The sequence below is a fragment of the Chanodichthys erythropterus genome, chromosome 17 (assembly GCF_024489055.1).
Source record: "Chanodichthys erythropterus isolate Z2021 chromosome 17, ASM2448905v1, whole genome shotgun sequence".
Taxonomy (NCBI): domain Eukaryota; kingdom Metazoa; phylum Chordata; class Actinopteri; order Cypriniformes; family Xenocyprididae; genus Chanodichthys; species Chanodichthys erythropterus.
This window is the reverse complement of record NC_090237.1, coordinates 2,503,616-2,527,500: the sequence shown is the minus strand read 5'-3', so window position 1 is coordinate 2,527,500 and position 23,885 is coordinate 2,503,616. Positions and strand designations below refer to the sequence as shown.

At 35.7% G+C, this 23,885-nt stretch overlaps 1 protein-coding gene across 1 annotated transcript in view; it reads right to left on the bottom strand.

The window, feature by feature from the left end:
* The window catches only part of igsf11 (immunoglobulin superfamily member 11), a 116,476-nt gene extending 94,278 nt beyond the window's left edge, over positions 1 to 22,198 (bottom strand). Inside the window, exon 1 of the mRNA XM_067364890.1 lies at positions 21,762 to 22,198. Coding sequence (XP_067220991.1) covers positions 21,762 to 21,822 — 61 coding nt within the window. The 5' untranslated portion in view covers positions 21,823 to 22,198. The remainder of the gene's footprint in view (positions 1 to 21,761) is intronic.
* Positions 22,199 to 23,885: the final 1,687 nt, after the last annotated feature.

Below are 23,885 nucleotides of genomic sequence, written 5' to 3'. Positions count from 1 at the left end.
ACTTCGGTTTAACTTGAAGAAATTGTGACAGAAATATATTACTGTTGTTTCACGAGTTCACACTTACAAATAGGTCAGGTAAATAAATTGGTAAACGTATTTGGCGTGCTGTCCGGGGAGAGGGCTCCGAGCTCGGTAATCGGCCCGAACACAGAGTACCCCCCCCCCCCCTTTTTGATTATATGAAGTAACCCAGAGAGTGTGAGGAGACGGGGTGGTGGAGGGATTCTGGAAACTGTCGAGGATCCTTGGGTGAGTTTTGACTGTGATTATATACAGGCCTGAACTCATGCTGATTGGGTAGATACGTTGATTACGGATTGTTGACAGCTGGTTGAGATGACGTAATCATTAAGATGACGTAATGATTGGGTAGGTTATTTGACTTGTTCCTCCTGAACTACGTTAATGAAACATAATATAGTAGAATTTAGCTACGTCATACTTACATAAATAATTTGTTTAAGGAATAATCACAATTTTTTTATATATTTTGTTGTTTTTATAAATTCAATTAATTAAACATGTATTTTGATTATTAAAATTTAATTAAACCAGAAAAAAGGAAAACAGAAAACACAGATTTTGATAAACATTTTAATGGAATTTGAGAAAAAAAAGTATTTCATAGGACCCTAAAAAATTTAATTTTTGTTAAACTTTTAATAAATTGTTGTTAAATTGTATAGGTTTCAATTAATTAGACAAGCTTTTTGATTTGATTTAATTTAATTTAACCATTAAAATGGAGTCCAAAAAAAATTAAAACAGGAAAAAAATGGAATCCAGAAAAATTTAAATGGGAAAAAAAACAAATCTGGAAAAAAATAAAACGGAATTTGGGAAAAAATAAAACGGATTTCATAGGGCCCTACAAAACTGAAGGTCTCCTTTTTCTCAGAATCTCACATGTTCACATGTTCACTAGATTTTCAGAAGAAAATGTCTCAAACTGTGCTCTAAAGTCTGCTATCAAAACTTTATACAATCACAAAAAAATTAAAAGATAATTAAAATTCAATCAATTTGCTGATACTTGAAGTTGAAGGAAGTTTGGGAAGTCTCCCAAGATATGAAAGAGCAACTTCTGAGCAATAAAAAATGTTCCTCTGAGCACTGCATGATCACTAAAAAAACCAAATTTAAAAGCACATGACAAACAGACCCTAAAGGCAGCGGTCAGCGCGCCATGAAGACTTTTAGCGCAGTAGTGCCTCTCGGAGGCCCCTCCCGCATGAGGGCCTCTCGAACAGGGAGCCCGTTGTTTGAGGGAAACTCTTCTGCAGTGATGAATTCACATGCTAATAAACTGGAACAAAGCACACAAGCCGTGTCTGGCTCCAGAGCCTTCGCCAGGACAACCATCGCCACAGAGACGGCCCTCAATTGCCACGGAAACGGCTCTAGAACAGAATGCCTGGCATGGTTGAGGGTACGAGGAGAAAGCCGCAGTATTTACAGCGGGCGGTTTCAGGACAGCTCTCACCAACGCTTGATAACATCCACTTGAGGATGGTAAAAACAACCCGTTACTGCGGTGAAATCACTGTAAAGCCCAACTTACTCCTTCAATAAACCATTTTAAAAGTCAAAACATAAAAAACATGAGACAATATGCCTTTTTAAATAGATTAAGCTTGAAGAAAACAACCTCTGTTCACATGATGCAGGATTTTTCACCACAATGACATCAGCTGATGCTCGGCTAATGGAGGCACACCTGAGTCCAAATCAACGATGTGAGAAAAACGTCCTGCGTCAAATAGGGACCAAGCAGGAAACAAGATGAGCTGAATGACATCACTTCCTGTTTCATTCTCAGCCCTTATGCACACTTTCTGGTGTTGAGTTTTTAATGCAGCACGATTTAATGTGATCACTTTAACATTTAATGCAGCAGTTGATAAATATTAAATGAAAATGAACTTAATTCAGATAAAATTGAATATTCTAAGCAAACGCAAACTGAATAAAGTGAAATTATGAATAATGAATAAACTGAACTGGAAAAAAAAAAAAAAAAAGTTGGGGAAAAATGTTTTAGTTGGGATTTTAGCAGGCCTCTAATTAGCAGCTTTTTTTTTGTGGGACTTTTCACTGTTTAATGTTACAGCAGGTGTTTATTCAAGTGTGCTATTCTTTTAAACTTAAAATAAGAAAGTATACTTTCAGTCTACTCTTTATGTACTTGTCAGAAATATACTTAAAATAGTTTTACATACTGTTTTATTTACATTGTTTGAAAATACTGATTTATAAAGAAAACGTAAAAGTATACTTGCAATATTAAACTACTAAACTAGTATATCTAAGTGTACTTTCATAAACTAAAAAATGTGCTACAAGTAAACTACTTGTTAAAATAGTAAACTACTAGTATACTTATAAGTTTACAACTTTTACACACAAGTATACATTTATACAGTAAAAAGTAGGCCAATTTAGTTCAGTAGTATTGAAAAAGTACACTTACAAGTGTACAAATACTAGCACATTGATATTACTATACTTAGTACATAGAGTATACTTAAAAATATACTTGAACTTTATACTTATTTTTCTGTAAGAGCAGATGAAAAGGGTTTTTGCACTTACAAAAAAAGTTTATTCAAGTGCGCTATTAGTATACTTCTTTTGAGCTAAAATAAGACAGTATACTTTCAGTCTACTTTTTATGTACTTCTCAGAAATATACTTAAAATTACATTTAAGTATACTAGACTTATACTGACAGAAAAATCTAAGTATATTTGGCCTATACTCAATATTTTTTATTTATTAAAATTACAATGAAGTATTCTAAGTATACTTGGCTTTTGTTTTAATTGAGTATAGCTTATTAAATACTTTTTTCACATAGTTTTACATACTTACTACATAAGTTTTACTACATAAGTTTTATAAACGTACATTGTTTGAAAATATTGATTTCTAAGGAAAACTTCCAAGTATATTTGCAGTATAATAACTACTAAACTAGTAGTTTACTGAGAATATACCTCAAAGTGTATTTTCATAAACTAAAAAATGTGCTACAAGTATTAAAATAGTAAACTACTAGTATACTTATAAGTTCACCTGTAGTACAGATGCAGAACAAACAAAAAACAGTTGTAAACTAGTCAAAGTTTACTACTGTTACACTTAAAAGTATACTTTTATATGCTAAAAAGTGGGCCAATTTAGTCCCAAGTAGTAATGAAATTTGTAAATACACTTACAAGTATTCTACTAGTACATTTATATTAGTATACCTACTACATAAAGTATACTTAAATATACTTGAACTTTACATTACTTTTTAGTATACTCAAGTAAAGTAAGAGCTCATCTCACCTAAAAAACAAACAATCTGAGATTTATGCCTGGAGTCCAAATGATGTTTGGACCTAAAAAACAACATTATCTCAACAGAAAATCTTCATCTGCTTTCACATAATCGAATTCACTTCTGCACGTCCATATCAGGTGCAACACTGAGATTTAATATTAGCTTATCTCCAGTCTTTCTCTGTACGCTACACACACAGACTATCAAAGAACTCAGCCTTATGCTAATGTGTAATTAATTCCTGCAGCAGTATTTAAATCAGGATTAATTATAATTGAGCTCATTTTCATCGAGTGAGGCCGTGTAATCATTTGAAGGGGAGTCAGGCTTTTATCACACTTTTCTCCGAGTCGTATTTAGAATCCATAATATCAGGTTTCACGCTCCGGTCATGTAATGTCTTGAAGTCAGAGCTCAGGGAACGGCTGGTTTTCAATGGCGTTGTACTTAATTGTTTAAGAGACTCGCTCATTAATAGACTAATACATGCATGAATCAGTCACTCTGTGTCTCAGAGACTCATTTACATACGCGTTTGTTCTTAGCAAGTGTACAAATTACATCTAAAAGAACTTGAGAAAACGGGGGAAAACTGTTGAGTCAAGGGAGCCGTGAATAGAGGAAATATCTAGCTATTCCTAGACAGATGTGAGCTGGGAATAGAGCGAGTCCAAAAATACATTCATCACTGTCCGTTTTTACCGTAAAGAGAAACACGCATGCTGAGGTTCAGGAGACGCCTCTGGACGAGTTCTTGACAGCAAGGATCGCAATAAAAGTCCAAAGAATCACAGGAGAACCAATGAAATGCACCGAAAAATCAGTGCGATGTCGCCTCCTCAGAGATCTGATATACTTCATGTTGATGAATTGGGTTTGTCTGCAGAAAATGAGAACAGTTTGTCACTGATGTTTATAGTCTGATGACCGACGAGAAATAACAGCATTAATTATGTATGATGGAGAGTCTGAGGAATAAAGATGAAGATAAAGATCATTAACAGCTTCATACAGCTTTAGTGTGAATGCAGTGGTGATGGATGAACGATAAGAACTAAAAATAATTAAGAAATTAATTAGAAATCAGTTGTGTTCCTACACAAGTTGAAACAGTTGAATCTTGCATCCCGACACCCATTGTAGTTTAAAAATCCCCACAACACCTTATGTCAAGCAGATCGTGGTAAAATCAGGCAGAAATCGTATAGTCTGAACTGAGCATTAGGCGAGATGACTGACGAGACCATGGCGGAGGATTCGTTGCGCAACAGAGCCTAAGGCTGTGTCCGAAATCGCATACTTCCCTACTATATAGTATGCGAAAAACAGTATGCGAGGCGAGTAGTATGTCCGAATTCATAGTATTCGAAAAACAGTAGGCGAGAAGTACCCGGATGACCTACTGCTTCCGCCCGAATTCTGTAGTAGGCATTCGATGGACGCTGCGCTATCCCGTGATGCCACAGGAGAGGATTCTTCATATTCAAAAATGGCGGAAAGCGGCGATATGCAGCTCATTCAAGTCCTTAAATACCTCAGGGAAAAACAGTGTTTATTGTAGTTACATTTCACTTGTTTAACATAATGTAAGTAAACGGCTGACTCATTGAAAGTTTAAACAATGTAATGAGAAGATTAAGAGTTGGCTGTAAAAAGATGTTTAATCATTATTACTGACAGCACATCAACTTAACGAACAGGTCGAGATAACGTTACATCCGCTTGTTAACACTTTTATTTAACGGAGACGTTCGTTGTTAAGCAGTTTAATGAGATTAGAAAACTTAACGGACAGCAACATTCAGGCGGCAGTAGTTTATAGGGATCATAGTTTGTAGTTTTTCTAGAATATGTATATTATTGTCATTGTATTTATTTTTATATATTGTATATAATATTGCTATGTTGTGTATTTCTCTCGCCCTCTCTGTCTATCTACACATTATTTATTTATATATAATGTATTCAAGTTTGTTTATTGATTCGTTTATTGATATTGATCAAGTGCATTTTTACATGCATTCATTTTTAACAATAAATTACTTAATTTCGTTGCTTCAAATCAGCCTCTGTCGTGATATTCACAGATGTATTTTCATTCTGAGGTATAATTTCCTAGCTAAATAGGTGATTATACTTTGACATATTTAACAAACTGATGAAGAAAGCGTGATCTGCGAGCAGCTGACCGACGCCTCCTTTGAGCTGTTGATTGAATCGACGTTAAAACAACGATGAAAGCGGTAAGCATTAATAAAAAAACATTGCTGATGAAAGCGGAGTAGAGCAGGCCCTTTAAATTTTCGCGCTGTTGTGACGCATGACAAGTGACAACATTAACATGGCGGATGTAGTACGTCCGAATTCCATTCATACTACCCGTATTCATACTATATAGAACGTACTGTTTTAACGGTCGGGAAGTACGTTCAAATTCAAATGTAGTACCTACTCATGTAGTATGCGATTTCGGACGCAGCTTAAGTGTCTGATTAATGTCTTATCTTGTAGAAAGCGAACTTGGCACCACCAAGTTCTACTATTCACAGAGTATGTGCGATCGCGAATTCGAAAGCGAAAGTAAAACGCGAACTCCCTGATGCTTGCAAATTAAGCTACACACAACCCGTCTCCCAATATCAAACCTATCTTAGACTTAAAAATCAGACACATAATTACTAGAGGCAACAATAATAATCAAACAGTGAACATTTATTAATAAGCAATTTTATATTGTTGAATTGTTATTCATTAAACTTAATAAATGTTAATAAGTTATATATATTGAAGTTATATATCATCTATGATATCGTAATTGTGATTTAACAATCTGACATAATTGAGGATGTCCCCCACTTTACAAAAACCAAACAAAAACACACCCATTGAGCGCATGCATACACTACGTTACATAGTCTAGTAGGTTAGACTAGTGCGCGTGCTTATTTAGAGTGCACGATTTCACTGCGTGATTTAGTCTATTAAAATGCATTTAGAATGACTTCAGAATTCAAGATAACTGGCAAAAATGCCCCTGTATGCCTTTTATATGTATATAATTTAATATAGTTAACCTATATTACACGAAGAGTGCCATTTTTCTCCAAATATCAGCATGATTACAAATGTGATTTTATACAACGTACAGTTTAATAAGCAGTTTATTTTAATTGACATTGACATTTTAGACACCAAATCGCTTGTTTCGCTCTATTTCACCAATGAAAATAGTTCCAAAGTCCACAGCATTGTTTTGCATCTCTGAGCAACACTTCCTGAATGAATCAGCCGTTGTAATGAATCGGTTGAATCTCAATGACTCACTCATTAACAGTGATTCCCTTACTGGAGGGTTTAATTTCACATTTAAAATATCTTTTCATTTTATAAATAATTTCAAATAACAGTATTTAATTTTCTATATTTTCAGCATTTCAAAACATTATTTATGCATCTGTAACTGCTCTTGACTGATTAACTTTAATAAAGTTTCATCTAGTTATATAGTTATACATTAGATTACAATTTCTGTACCTTTAAGCCTACATAAAAAACCTGAAAAGCACCATGTGACGAGCAGGGCGGGCGAGAGCCGTGAGGGAACCGGCGAACGTTCAACAAAACTTTAATGTAAAATAAACAAAGAACAAAACGAAAGTAATGCCGGCAGACCCTCGCGGACGTCTGCCGGCCACACAAACATAATAAAACATAAAATAAAGTCCAGGCCTGGTCCTCTCTCGTCCTTCACTGATGTCGCTCCTCCTTTTATGCCTCCGGAGCTCCTCCGTGAGAGACTCGAGGCCGGCACGCCTCGCAGGTGACTCACTCGCGTCACCGGCCTCGCGCCGTTCCCTCACGGCTCTCGCCCGCCCTGCTCGTCACACACCATTTATTTCATTTATGTTTATTCTGTTTGTTGTATTTATTTGTGCTATTACTTTTTAATTTGATTTTTTGTTCCTATTTTATTACTGTTTACTTGTCTAACAATATTTCAAATTTAAGTGAGTTAATCTAGTAGCTTTTGGTGTCATAATCTTATTTATTAAGGTTACATGTATCAAAAACATTAAACAATAACTAGGCTTGTTTTATAGGCCCATTTTCTTTTCTTTTACTTCATAAATTTTTTTATTGTGGGGGCCAGCGAAAACTTTGGCAGGGCAAGTAAAAATTTTAACCAATGGCCTGACCGGGCCAGCAGAAAAAAAATCCCTGTGTTGAGCCCTGTATAGTCATTTTTAAACAATAGTTGAGTTAAATAAAAACTACCCAGCAGGTTGGGTCAAAAATTTAACCCAACCACGGGGTTCAAACAACCCAGTTGCTGGGTTTGTCCATTTTCAACCCAACTTGGTTTGTTTTTAACACAGCATTTTTTTTAGAGTGTAGCCATTAGTACATAGATGTAGTGATTGGTTCACTGTATATAGAAAGAAAAGTCGAATGAAGAGAGACAACAGGAAGATAAAGACGGACGAAAGCGGTAGATCAATGTGAGTGCTGTCTGACTGATATATATCAAATCCAGAAATGATCTATAATCTATAAAATCACTGCGCACTAATCTGCTCAGCTGAGCCTGTTTTAGCGGAAGATTTGGCCCGAATACACAGAGGAGCATTTCACTGTTTGACAAACTATTATCCTTATCTTACACACACACACACACACACACACACACACACACACACACACACACACACACACACACACACACACACACACACACACACACACGTGTCCACTAAAGCCTCTCCAATAGCCTGAATCTACTTAAAAAAGCCTTTCTGTACAGGATCACACTAATGGGTCACAGAGATCAGTGGCACTAATATCTGTTCTGTGTGTGTGTCATTAGTCCTTTCATTATCTCCTTAATGATCTTGGCTCGTACGGGTCAATTTTGGTTCAATTGTGGAGCTGGAATGTCAACGTGACAAAGAGGTGTTCCGGATTTCATTTCAAACGGCCCTCGCGTGGCGCTCTGCGTTAATGCGTGCGATTTAGAGGCAGAAACGGGAGAGAATTATCTGGTAAAACGGTTGGTTTGAGATGCACCCTGTCCTACAGATGGGTTCCTGAGCATACATGAAGACAAATGACCTACAACTGAAACACACACACACACACACACATTATTCCAGCCTTTTACTGTGCTTTCACTGTGTCTAGAGCTCTGTTTGCAATAAACATGTCTAATAGTTTATATTCTGGATGAAAACAGTCTTTTTTCACTTTAAATGAGTCATATGATGTAAAAACTGAAAGAAAATATAGATGAAATTTACTAAACAACAGTTAGTTAATGATGTTACTCCATTAATTGGTGACAAGTGAGTCTTTTTGAGTGATACAGTGATTCGTGTGTTTAAATTATTCATTCAAAAGTGTTAATTCATTAAGTAATGAAATAAGCCACTAGGTGTGTTTGACTTGAAGCGTTTCAAGTCGAACACACCTATCGTCTTTATGAGTGAATCACTGAATCACTCAAATGCTTCTTTCTAAAACACTGATTCATTCAGGAACAAAACAAGTGATTATCATAACAAGTGAGTCAATGAATCATTCATTCGACCAATTCATTCAAGCACACTGATTCATTCAGGAATGAAACAAGTGACTATCATTATGAGCGAGTCAATGAATCAATCATTCTAACGATTTGTTCAAACACACAGATAGATTCAGGAACAAAACAAGTGACTTTCATTTTGAGTGATTTAATGAATCATTCATTCTAACAATTTGTTCAAACATGCTGATTCAGGAAACAAGTGACTATCCCTGCATCCCAATGTGCATACTATCCACCCTAAATATTACTAATGTCACATACTATTTGGGATGGATAGTATGCACTTTGAGACGCGGGCTATATGAGTCATTAAATCATTCATTCAACTGAAGTCCAAATTATGTAATTTCAGAAATGTACATATATTATTAATCATAATCAAGTACATATAATTAATCAGGAGTCATTGAATCATTCATTCAACCAATTCGTTCAAACATACCAATTAATTCAGGAACAAAGGAAGTGACTATCTTTACGAGTGAGTCAGTGAATCATTATTTCAACTGATTCTTTTAAACATCATTCAACTGATTTGTTTATATCATTCATTCTAACAATTTGTTCAAACACACTGATTGATTCAGGAAAAAAAAACAAGTGATTATCATTATGAGTGAGTCATTAAATCATTCACTCGACTGATTCGTTCAAACACACTGAATGGTTCAGGAACGAAACAATCATGAGTGAGTCAGTGAATCATTCATTCAACCGTTTCGTTCAAACACACTAATTAATTCAGGAACAAATCAAGTGACTATCATTACGAGTGAGTCAGTGACTCATTCATTCAAACAATTTGTTTAAACACATTGATTCATTCAGCAACTAAATAAGTCACAATGATATAATGAGTGAGTCAATGAATCACTTAAACAATTCATTTTAACACACTGATTAATTCACGAACACAACAACTGACTACCAGTACGAGTGAGTCATTGAATCATTCATTCAACCGATTCACACATTTATAAGGAAAACAAAACTTCGCTCAGTTTAATTACTGCCTGTTTTTTTGTGCAAGAAATCTTAATTAATACTATTGTTAACTGGACTTGGATTATGGCTCTTCACTTGGGGAATGACACATGCAATCATACTGGTGGCCATAAGTAAAATCACTCCAGCTTTTCTTTCTCTTCTGAGCTACAATTAATTTCAGATATTCTATCAAGCAGACATAAAGCCTCAGCTGCAATCTCAAAACGTATTCAGTAAGAAATGAGCCATCCGGTTCCCGCAGCCCCTCCATCCGTTCTTCCTGTGACAGAATGAACAGATTGAAGAGGGAGCGACAGATCTGACAGGACAGATGATCATCTGCTGTTCAAGATTTCCATATGGTGGAGAGAAATGAGAGGTACGAATCTGTCTCTGCATAAATCAAGAGGTTATTCCGATAGAAAGCTCTGACCTGCAGTGGTGGCAGATGTTCAGAGATGTTCTGACTCCACCTGAACACACAAACAGGTGGATACAGTAGATTTGTCTCAAGGGTGTGTTTAGAAGAACACTAGAAGAAGACTAGCGCAGTGGAGCAGAAAAATCAGTTCTGTGTGAACGGACCCTTAAAGTGCTTCTACAGTAAAAGTGCAACCTCAAGACTTTCCTCTGGTGAACGTGACTCCAAAAGAACATTCTTCTCCAGAGCCACAACCTTACAAATGAACAAACATGCGTCCACCTGCACTAACGATCTATTTAAATCAGTAACGGCTATTGATTCAACTGTAACACAGTGTTCATGTTAACTGCCCACAGCAAGTGCGCTCTGTGGTCAGATATTGATTTCCCGTGATTGAGAGAGAAGGTGTAAATACTAAAGCAAGACAAGATGGGCCGAAAATGACTCTGTTCTTTGCTCAAGCGTCGCCATACATCTGCTGTTATTTTAAAGCTCACAGAAACACAGACAGCAGACACGTGTTTCAATCATGACCTCTCGTGAAACTGATTCATGTAACTAGTGGACTGGTGGATTGAATATTTATTTCAGAAGCCACACTCTTAGAAGAAAAGGTTCTATATAGAACTTCAAAGGGTTCCGTCATGAGCTTCATATTTAGAACCTTTTAAGGATTCCATCATGGGATCATTTTATGGATTTACTTTTAATTATTTTATTTATTTTTAATTTTAATTAAATTTTATTAATGAAACAGCTTGTAAACATACTTTATCACTAGAAAAATATATAAACTCAATTGCATGTTATAAAGTCAGAATTGTGATATAAAGTAAAAATTTCAAGTTATGAAGTCAGAATTGTGAGTTATAAAGTCAGAATTACAAAGTCAGAATTGAGTGATATAAAGTCAGAATTGCGAGTTATAAAGTCAGAATTACAAAGTCAGAATTGAGTGATATAAAGTCAGAATTGAGAGTTATAAAGTCAGAATTGAGAGTTATAAAGTCAGAACTGAGTGATATAAAGTCAGAATTGTGTGATATAAAGTCAGAATTACAAAGTCAGAATTGAGTGATATAAAGTCAGAATTACAAAGTCAGAATTGAGTGATATAAAGTCAGAATTGAGAGTTATAAAGTCAGAACTGAGTGATATAAAGTCAGAATTGTGTGATATAAAGTCAGAATTACAAAGTCAGAATTGAGTGATATAAAGTCAGAATTGTGAGTTATAAAGTCAGAATTGAGTGATATAAAGTCAGAATTGTGAGTTATAAAGTCAGAATTGCCTGATATAAAGTCAGAATTGAGAGTTATAAAGTCAGAATTGAGTGATATAAAGTCAGAATTGAGAGTTATAAAGTCAGAATTGAGAGTTATAAAGTCAGAATTGAGTGATATAAAGTCAGAATTGAGTGATATAAAGTCAGAATTGTGAGTTATAAAGTCAGAATTGAGTGATATAAAGTCAGAATTGTGAGTTATAAAGTCAGAATTGAGTGATATAAAGTCAGAATTGTGAGTTATAAAGTCAGAATTGTGAGTTATAAAGTCAGAATTGCCTGATATAAAGTCAGAATTGAGAGTTATAAAGTCAGAATTGAGTGATATAAAGTCAGAATTGAGAGTTATAAAGTCAGAATTGAGAGTTATAAAGTCAGAATTGAGTGATATAAAGTCAGAATTGTGTGATATAAAGTCAGAATTAAGAGTTATAAAGTCAGAATTACAAAGTCAGAATTGAGTGATATAAAGTCAGAATTGAGAGTTATAAAGTCAGAATTACAAAGTCAGAATTGAGTGATATAAAGTCAGAATTACAAAGTCAGAATTGAGTGATATAAAGTCAGAATTACAATGTCAGAATTGAGTGATATAAAGTCAGAATTGTGTGATATAAAGTCAGAATTAAGAGTTATAAAGTCAGAATTACAAAGTCAGAATTGAGTGATATAAAGTCAGAATTGAGTGATATAAGGTCAGAATTGAGAGTTATAAAGTCAGAATTATAAAGTCAGAATTACAAAGTCAGAATTGTGTGATATAAAGTCAGAATTGAGAGTTATAAAGTCAGACTTGAGAGTTATAAAGTCAGAATTGTGAGATATAAAGTCAGAATTGTGAGTTATAAAGTCAGAATTTCGAGTTATAAAGTCAGAATTATGAAGTCAGAATTATAAAGTCAGAATTGTGTGATATAAAGTCAGAATTGTGTGATATAAAGTCAGAATTGTGAGTTATAAAGTCAGAATTGTGTGATATAAAGTCAGAATTGTGTGATATAAAGTCAGAATTGTGAGATATAAAGTCAGAATTGTGAGTTATAAAGTCAGAATTATGAAGTCAGAATTATAAAGTCAGAATTGTGTGATATAAAGTCAGAATTGTGTGATATAAAGTCAGAATTGTGAGATATAAAGTCAGAATTGTGAGTTATAAAGTCAGAATTGTGAGTTATAAAGTCAGAATTTCGAGTTATAAAGTCAGAATTATGAAGTCAGAATTATAAAGTCAGAATTGTGTGATATAAAGTCAGAATTGTGTGATATAAAGTCAGAATTGTGTGATATAAAGTCGCAATTGCGTGATAAAAAGTCAGAATTATAAAGTCAGAATTGCATGTTATAAAGTCAGAATTATAAAGTCAGAATTGTGAGTTATAAAGTCAGAATTGCCGGATATAAAGTCAGAATTGTGTGATATAAAGTCAGAATTAAGAGTTATAAAGTCAGAATTACAAAGTCAGAATTGAGTGATATGAAGTCAGAATTGAGTGATATAAGGTCAGAATTGAGAGTTATAAAGTCAGAATTATGAAGTCAGAATTATAAAGTCAGAATTGTGATATAAAGTCAGAATTATAAAGTCAGAATTGAGTGATATAAAGTCAGAATTATGAGTTATAAAGTCAGACTTGAGAGTTATAAAGTCAGAATTGTGAGTTATAAAGTCAGAATTTCGAGTTATAAAGTCAGAATTATGAAGTCAGAATTATAAAGTCAGAATTGTGATATAAAGTCAGAATTGTGTGATATAAAGTCAGAATTATAAAGTCAGAATTGTGTGATATAAAGTCAGAATTGCCTGATATAAAGTCAGAATTATAAAGTCAGAATTGTGAGTTATAAAGTCAGAGTTATAAAGTCAGAATTATAAAGTCAGAATTGTGAGTTATAAAGTCAGAATTGCCGGATATAAAGTCAGAATTGTGTGATATAAAGTCAGAATTAAGAGTTATAAAGTCAGAATTACAAAGTCAGAATTGAGTGATATGAAGTCAGAATTGAGTGATATAAGGTCAGAATTATAAAGTCAGAATTACAAAGTCAGAATTGAGTGATATAAGGTCAGAATTGTGTGATATAAAGTCAGAATTAAGAGTTATAAAGTCAGAATTACAAAGTCAGAATTGAGTGATATGAAGTCAGAATTGAGTGATATAAGGTCAGAATTGAGAGTTATAAAGTCAGAATTATAAAGTCAGAATTACAAAGTCAGAATTGAGTGATATAAGGTCAGAATTGTGTGATATAAAGTCAGAATTAAGAGTTGTAAAGTCAGAATTGTGAGTTATAAAGTCAGAATTACAAAGTCAGAATTGAGTGATATGAAGTCAGAATTGAGTGATATAAGGTCAGAATTGTGTGATATAAAGTCAGAATTAAGAGTTGTAAAGTCAGAATTGTGAGTTATAAAGTCAGAATTACAAAGTCAGAATTGAGTGATATGAAGTCAGAATTGAGTGATATAAGGTCAGAATTGTGTGATATAAAGTCAGAATTAAGAGTTGTAAAGTCAGAATTGTGAGTTATAAAGTCAGAATTACAAAGTCAGAATTGAGTGATATGAAGTCAGAATTGAGTGATATAAGGTCAGAATTGAGAGTTATAAAGTCAGAATTATAAAGTCAGAATTATAAAGTCAGAATTGAGTGATATAAAGTCAGAATTGAGAGTTATAAAGTCAGAATTATAAAGTCAGAATTGAGAGATTTTTTTTTATTTCATGGCGGAAACAAGCTTCTTAAACTGTAAATTGACAGTAAATTTAAACAACTTTACAATTCAGTTTTGACAAAAACAAAGTTTTGTAAAATGAAAAACTTCGCATTCAAGCCTAGTAAATTATTATATAAATGGTCTGAACAAAAATGGCAGATGTTCTATCTTAAAGTGCACAAATCACATGAATAGCTATATTTCAATGTCAAAATTTCACAGAAAGTCCAGGGGTTTGCATGCATGTACAAATCCCTAACACTGTGGGGATTTTTGCATGGGAAAAATCACTCGTATTTTGTTCAGAATATGTAAAAATCTAGTTGGCTTTTATGCTAAGGTGAGTTTAGTCTAACTGCAAATCATCTAAAAAATAAATATCTTTTGCTCCTGCAGAGAAGCAATATCCAATAAAACAAAAACACAAGATAAAATTGGACATTAATGACAGTTGCAAACGAGAAAATGAGAAGCTGAGAGAATGAGATAGAGGACCTTTGTTCTGAATTACTGGACTGTGGTGCTGCCAGTATTACAGCACAGACACTATTAGACAACACACACACACCTCTGACCTATTGATTTATATCAGCCTCTGCAATCACACCCACACAATCACTAGTGACACCCCCTCTACAAACAAAATCTGGAGTGTGTGTTTTCTGTAAGGAAGAATTGCTTTATTTGAAAGATCTGCGTTTGCAGCACTTGCTTAAATCAAATCTAAAATGGAATTAAATGCAATGTTAACAGATCTTAAAACTGTAATTGATTTCAAACATTTTTCCCAATCTGTTCACCAGTCTTCCATTGTTCATACAAACAGATAACTGGGTCCCAAAAGGTAAATGCATCTGTGTCAGGCCGCTCAAACTAACAGATCAATGTTTAATTTTACAACTGAGTTCCACTTCTGGGAGATTCAACCTACAAATGAATTATTATTTGTCTCTGCATATTAAACTGGGATATGAAACATCATTCTGAAAAACTGCACTGTCACGTTGTCAATGTTTCAATATTTAAATAAAGCTTCCATCGTCAAACATTCTTAATCCTCTGGAATTACAGAAATTCCATAAGCTGAGTGATGTCACAGACAGATGTCTCAAAAAAACTCAACAACGTCTTGGACGTTTGTCTCTCGAGAACAAACACTGCTTCACTATTGTCAGATTTACACTCTTAAAAATAAAAGGATCCAAATAAAGGGTTTTTTGCAGTGATGCCATAAAAGAACAATTTTTGGTTCCTCAAAGAACCTTTCAGTGATCAGCTCTTAAAAAAGTGTAAAGAACATTTTAATAATTTCCTCTATAATGAACCTTCTGTGGAATGGAATGTTTCCATAGATGTTAAAGGTTCTTAGCGGAACCATCAATAGGTGGCGTGTGTGTGTGTGTGTGTGTGTGTGTGTGTGTGTGTGTGTGTGTGTGTGTGTGTGAGAGAGAGTCTTAAGCCATGTAATGGGGAGGGTAAAAACCTGGCAACCTATCCCGGAAAAAAAAACATTGCCAAGAAATTCATGGACAGTCTCTCGCATATGGAGAGAGGAATAGAATCCAATATGGCCGTAGAATCACCCAGAGTCGGATAGACATGAACATCTTGGATGACATGGGGGTGAGTAAATTATCAGGAAATTTTAATTCTGAAGTGAACTAATCCTTTAAGAGCACAAGAGCGCTTTCCCCAAGACAGGCTAAACTTTGACTTGAAATAGATTTGAATCTCTGTCGACTCTAACATTTTAGTCTAAAACAGGTAGTACAGTATACCTGGAGGACCAGCTCTTGAAGATATGAAGTACAAAGGAAGAAGAAGAGAATATCTGCTGCTTTGAAAAGAGGGTGAGTCTCTGATCGGCCCAGTTCCTGAAAGAACAGTCTTTAAAAGACACGATTCAAAAGAAGTGTTTTAGGGTGGATATCATCTCCAGAGAGAGCTATTCCACTTGAGAGTTCATTTACAGCCATTTCATAGTGAAACTCAAGTGCCATTATAAATATGAATCACTGTGTTATAAACACAGATAGTTGTGTCCTGTTTCTTTTGCTATCCACAATCTTTTTTGGGTCACGACCCACCAGTTGGGAAGCAGTGATCTAGCCAGAGGTGTTTTAGCTGGAATCTAGGGAGATGTGTTGTGGTTAGACCTCCAGCCCACTGCTGACCTCACGTCTCTTGAAGGTGACTCTCCATCTCGCTCAAAAATCTCATATCATTTATTCATTCCTCATCCCCAAACTCAAGGATGGCAGGCGTCCTATCCCGTCTCTCTCTCTCAGGCACTTTGCTAGCAGTCCCAATGGTCGTTTAATTTTTGAGCGGATATTTTTAGCTGAAGATAATCGAGGTGGAAACTTCCATCTGTCCTCTGCATATTCCAGCTGCTCCGCTTTTCAGCGGGAAAAAAGAAAATCAAGGGAAAAAGCATTCATCATCACCATCATCATCTTCATTTTGACCCTCACTTTGTGGAAAAAGTGGAAGGGGCAAATTCACAAAATTATTATTTTTTTTATTAAATCTGGCCATATTCATAGCTTTTTTTGCTGAAAAAGTGACTAAAGAAAGAAACTTTAGGATTATATTGACAAGATCATATTTAAATAGTTCCCAATTTAAGAGATGCTCTAACCAGCCTTAAAAAAAAAAAAAAAAAAAATCATTAATAAAGCTTAAATAAAATAAAATCCATTTTAGAAGAAACTTGAATTTAAATCAAATTTAAGTTTAACTGAAAAAAATAAGTTGAAATACTAAAATGACCAAAACTAAAAAAAAATTTTAAATCTAAAAAAAAAAAAAAATCTAAACTAATAAAAATGACAAAATTAATGTAAACTAAACTTAAAATGGAAACTAAAAATATAAAAATTAAAAGCTAATTTAAAATAGTAATAAATACGGAGCCCCGCACATGACATGCAAGAAAAAAAAAAGTAAACCATGCACGCAATTTACTATTTCGTTCCCTCGATTTGCTAAATCGTGCTTAAGATTTACTATTTCGTTCCCTCGATTTGCTAAATCGTGCTTAAGATTTACTATTTTGTTCCCTCGATTTGCTAAACTGTGCGCTCAATTTACTATTTTATTCCCTCGATTTGCTAAATCGTGCGCAAAATGTACTATTTCGTTCCCTCGATTTGCTAAATAATGCGTGTGATTTACTATTTCGTTCCCTCTATTTGCTAAATAATGCGTGCGATTTACTATTTCGTTCCCTCGATTTGCTAAACAATGCATGCGATTTACTATTTCGTTCCCTCAATTTGCTCAATAGTGCGCTCGATTTACTTTATCATTCACCTCGATTTGCTAAATTGTGAGTGCAATTTACTATTTTGTTCCATCGATTTGCTAAACTGTGCTCGATTTACTATTTCGCTCCCTCGATTCGCTAAATCGTGCGCAAAATGTACTATTTCGTTCCCTCGATTTGCTAAATCATGCGCACGATTTACTATTTCGTTCCCTCGATTTGCTAAATCATGCGCACGATTTACTATTTCGTTCCCTCGATTTGCTAAATCATGCGCACGATTTACTATTTCGTTCCCTCGATTTGCTAAATCATGCGCACGATTTACTATTTCGTTCCCTCGATTTGCTAAATCATGCGCACGATTTACTATTTCGTTCCCTCGATTTGCTAAATCATGCGCACGATTTACTATTTCGTTCCCTCGATTTGCTAAATCGCGCAATTTACTATTTCGTTCCCTCAATTTGCTAAATAGTGCGCACATTTTACAGTTTTGTTCCCTCAATTTGCTAAATCAATTTGCTATTTCCTTCCCTCAATTTACAAATCCTGCACATGATTAAATGATCGTGCACACGATTTAGCCTACAATTTTTTCCCTGCATGTCATGTGTCTGGCTCCGTAAATAAATACTATAATAGTATATACTGTAAATAATACTAACATTTGCTCTAACCAGGGTTCCCACACTGACTGACCAATGAACTTTTCCAGTAACTAGTTTTGATTAATATTAACTTTAGGTTTCTTAAAAATAATTTTATAACAATTTTATAACACTCAGAAAGATCAGATGAAAAACCAGATTATATTCTCCATAGAAATTTCCAACAGATTTTTATTACTTTCACAGTCCTGGAAATCACAATTAAATATATTAAATAAAATATATTATATTGTAAAAAAAAAAAAAAAAAAAAATATTAAACTTTTAATCAAGCAAATTTATTGTGGCAAAAATTTCAACCAACTTTCTTCCTATTCTTGAGAAAACGACCTGCAAACTTTCTACTATAAGAAATCCATTTTATATGTTAATTCAGTTTGGTTTGATTTCTAAGTGAAGCTGCATTCAGCGCAGGGTCAAAAAGTGCAGCAGTGCTTTGGATGAACTTTAATTGGCAGAATTGATCTGTTCGCTGGTGTGGCTCCTGAACCCTGAGGCAGAGCGATACAATGATTAGAACTCAAGCAGAGAGAAACCTCCATCTCTCTCTCTCTCTCCTTCAAAACACTGTACCAAATCATTCATTTCAGCTCAGACTTCTGAGGACTCGGTCAGTGGCAGTACATAACTCTGTCTCTATCGATCTATCTACTTTTCTTCATAAAGTTCAGAGTAGCATGCCCATTTTTCCCCACATCATGCCCTCAAGGTACCTTCATGCTGCCTGGCCATTTCCTAATGGCAGAAGATGCAAAATTAATGACCAAAGATCCGGTGATCATGTGCAGGGACGTGTCTCTAAACTGACAGTGACAGCGGCACAGGAAATGCAGCGAACTCCGCTCGGGAAGACCAAATCTGAAGACGGCACGCATGCACACAGGCCTCTGTGGGACAAAAACACAGCGTTTCGTCTGATCCCGACCCATTGACCGGGCTCTCATGAGACTTTAAAAACCGCATTTAAAGTGAATCTGACTCAGTGAGCTGCTCCTGAACAGAACTAAACACCTGGAAGTGCTCTGTAAATGGATCCTGCACCAGAGATGACAACATTACGTATTTGTTCAGTGGAGTCCCTACAAGGATGAACCAGCAAATGCTATCACAAACATGCATGTATTAATGAGACATGTCTGAATAGACGTACACATCCAGGGCTGTTATCTCATCGGCTTAACAGCAACACGCTTTACAGAGAGAGGGAGAGAGAGGGAAACTATGTTATGTGGAGGTTAAATTAGGTCAATGCCAAAGTATACAGTGCAGAAAAAATTAGAGACTTACAAATCATCCCTTAGTCAATACTAGATCAATACTGTCAACACAACACTGTGAAATGTTTATATTTATCATCACTCAATCTTAAAGGATTAGTTCAATTCAGAATACAATTTTCATGATAATTTAATCACCCCCATGTCATCCAAGATGTTCATGTCTTTCTTCAGTTTAAAAGAAATTATGGTTTTTGATGAAAACTTTCCAGGATTTTTCTCCATATAGTGGACTTCACTGGGGTTCAACGAACCATCTGTAGATGTTTCTCGGTCAATAACAAATACAGAACAAATAGCGCTGTTTTCATGCGTTTCACTAGTTTACTTTGAGCTACGCAGCATGTGGATAACGGAACAAAAACTTAAAGTAGCTGTGTTTATTCCCTGTCACCATTATTAAACAACGTTACAACATCAAGTGAGATTAGCGTTATACTTTTTTAACCACAAATGCTCCTCTTGCACTGTTCTGTGATGCTCGTAATCACGTTGGAAAGGTCACGTGTGACGTAGGTGGAAGTACTGTGGTAGGGCGAAAAAATCTCATTTTCTCCTCCAACTTCAAAATCGTCCGACATCGTTGTTTAAATTTTGTTTGTTCACTTTGTAAACACTGGATCTTTACTTCCGCCTACGTCACACGTGACCTTTCCAATGTTATAAGACACTTATTCCTCGTCTGGGACCATGTAGAGCTCTTTGAAGCTGCACTGAAACTGACATTTGGACCTTCAACCCATTGAACCCCAGTGAAGTCCACTATATGGAGAAAAACCCTGGAATGTTTTCATCAAAAACCTTCATTTCTTTTAAACCGAAGAAAGAAAGACATGAACATCTTGGATGACATGGAGGAGAGTAAATTATTAGGAAATTTTCATTCTTGCTGCTCCCGGCCCCCTTTCCAGAAGAGGGCGGAGCTTTAACAGCTCAACAACAACAAAGCTGGAGAATCTCACGCAGCCAAAATGAGGATTGTCAGTGACGATGTTCAGCCTTATATTGTTCAAACCGGAGTCGACACTGATGGAGAGACTCAGGAAGAAGTTACAACTTTTAGACGTTTCTGAATGGTTAGTGGATAAATTGATGTAGTTGCTGTGGAGTTGATTCAACTCATCCACTAGCATGTGCCGTCATGTTCATCTTTTGTGTTGAATTGACCCTCGTTTGTGAAGCAGTCCGGCGTAAAATGACGGCATGACAACAACACTCTACAACAACTCTTCCTCTTCTCTAAAGCAGCCCAACATGACCCGCCCCCTTTGATGTGTGTTCTCGGGGGCGGGGTTTATGTAAATTTCCGGGGTTGTGATGTCACTAACACAGCAAGAAGCTTGTTGTAGTCCTTAAACAGTGATTTCTGTAAAAGAAAATATTTCCCTTTGCATTGAACTTTGAGCGTCGTAACTTTGCAGATGTTGTTTATGATCAAACAGCAACATTACACACTAACTAAAGTTAAAAAAGTGAAATGATAATCAAGGGCACCTTTAAGAAATCAATTTTTATGCCAATTCAGTTTGGTTTTAATATTTACAGAACCTTGTTAAATTCCAAAAAGAACGCCACTTTTTCCACAGGTGCATCCCACATGACAGTGGATGGATATGACTGCATTTGACACGATTACCTGTGTGCATGTCATGTGGGCTAACAAGATATAACAGAGGAAGGTACAATGAAAGTGTGTGTGTGTGTGTGTGTTTGTGCATGCATCTGACAGTCAGAGAGCGTCACGTGGAGCAGTGCTCTCCATAATCTGGTTGGATTACGGCTCTCAGACCTGCGCCGTCTGGCCCGTCCGTGAGTCCTCGGCCCCATGTATCCGCTTCCTATCCATGATGATCCACTCACAATTTCACAGCATCAAGCTTTTGTGTTGTTCAGATCAACAGCTGCACTTTGTGTGCCAGAAATATGCAAGAAATCAAACCCCAGAGAGTGTAAAACACTGAAAACACGTCATATTTGTGAGGATTATGGGAAATTTGAAAGCATAAAGAGGACAAATCCTCTCATGACAGTGGTCAAACTTTCTCCAACATCTCCAACCTTGTTTACATTCCTTGTAAATATAGGACTTTGTGACGTCACGCGCGCGCACACATCAGCAACTTGTAGACAAAACAATTAGCGGCACTAAATAATAAAATAAAAAGTGTATGAATTTTATAGTTTTAAAAAAACAAATAATAGTAAAACTTAAAACTTACCATTCACACAAAAGAACACCAGCCAAGCAATCCATAGATCAGAATTATGAAATTTCAGCATTTTTTTGTCTGAGGGAAAGTCGTCGTGTGATGAAGTTCAAAGTCAATCAGATTTTCTCCACAGTTTGGTGGCGGGAAAGTAATTGTCCATTAAAACCGAAAAATTCATGAATGAAGTCTAAATCATGTTTAAAATATTTCAACGATGACATGGAAAGATTAAAAAAAATACATAATAGTACAATGAAATCGGCGTCGCGTAAAATTCCCTCAGTGAGACGCGTCGCGTTAGCGTCGGGATCCGCGTGAATGCGTCCGGTTCGGTCGGTACCTCAGGGTCCGGTTCTGTTCTTCAACACAACACAGAGGTGTGTTCACATACCGTTCACGGTGAACCAGAAAAATGTGCACCGGATCCTTGAGAGAGCCATGACCGACGCCGCTGCCGCCTCTCTCCACTCTGATTGAGAAATCTGACTGACTGACTGACTGACTACTGGCCTGTTGCCTGGAGACCGCTGACGCCATTCGAAGCGCGAGGTAACTGTGCCCTCCACTGGCGCGAGAAGGAGGCAGCGCGCAAGCGCGCACGCAAGGCGGCGCCGCGCCCCGGTGTGACCGCGCGTCAGGTGCGCGCAGGAATGAAGCGAACGGGACTTAGAAAGAAGATTGTCGTTAAATTATTTGTATTTTTGAACAGACAGTCATTTTAATCATTTAAAAACTTGAATTCTGACATTATTTGCCTCATGTATGAGTGTACATGTACAAGTGTCCTTTACATTTTTGGAATAATTTTAATATTGTATTATATTTACAGACTGTAAATATAATTACAGTACACCTTCAGGTCCAATTTCACAAGTTTTACTACATTTGTAAGTATAATTTTCTTTTAAAAATGAATTTATCCCTGTAGCTGCATTATTTTTATTATGGTGTTCAGTGTGTACAGCCATCAAAGAAAAACAATCAATAAATTACATTATCAATCCACCTGTTTACAGAATCAATAAAACACCTGTCTATCATAGGACCTACAGTACTGTATAGATTTTTATACACACACACACACACACACACACACACACACACACACACACACACACACACACACACTATCTCTCTCTCTCTCTCACACACATTATATACATACATACATACAACAACATTATTTATTATGTAGAATTGCAATGTTTATCTTGTCATAATGTAACTTTACCACAGGCAGGTTTTGTCAAATTTATTTTTCTGGTACTTTTTTGTCCCTAAACTATTAGTAAAGTAAAGCCACACACACACACACACACACACACACACACACTTCTCTCTGCATTTGTCCATCTTCTCTGAGAAATGTGCTGAATTTTCTGCTGATGTTCAGATCTCTGACCCCAAACATCTCAAACTTCCGAAACAAGTTTTTTCCTGATTAAACTTTCAGCATTTTCAGTGTGTTTGATGAAATATGCATGCAAAAGATTGACAGGGTGTGGCTGGAAAATAAACCCCCAACACGGTGCTTTGCATTTATCCTGCAGGCGTTTGGCACAGAATAAGAGAAAAAGATTGTCTCTGCCTGACGGACAGAGAGAAATTTCTCTCCCATCCGCCTCTGGGCAACAATCGCCCTGTTCTCTTATCTCTGGCATACAGTTGTCTTCAGCCCAGCAAACAACGTCCAAAACACTGTTTGGAAGCAGCCGGCGTTTCGTCCCTGCTGTTCAGATGAATTATCTGCATGTGCCGTACTCAAACAGAGATGAATAACCAAACAAATCGAGCTCAAACAAGACAGATCTGTGCTAAAACCTTTAAAATCAACCAGGCATTTGTATAAGCACACTGTTTGGACAAAGATATTGTCGTTTTGGACATCTGATGCTGAGTTTTTGAATGTTTTGATGGTGAAAGTCTCACTTTAGCACTCTTTAACCTGTCTTATTATGATAAAGTCCTATTCTGGTAACATATATATATATATATATATATATATATAACCTATATATGTGTGTGTGTATTTGTGCATTATAAAGTCACATTTTAAAATAAACCGAAACTGATTATATATCAAACCAATAATAACCGACAACCACTGAAAGTTACTATAAGACAAAATGCAAT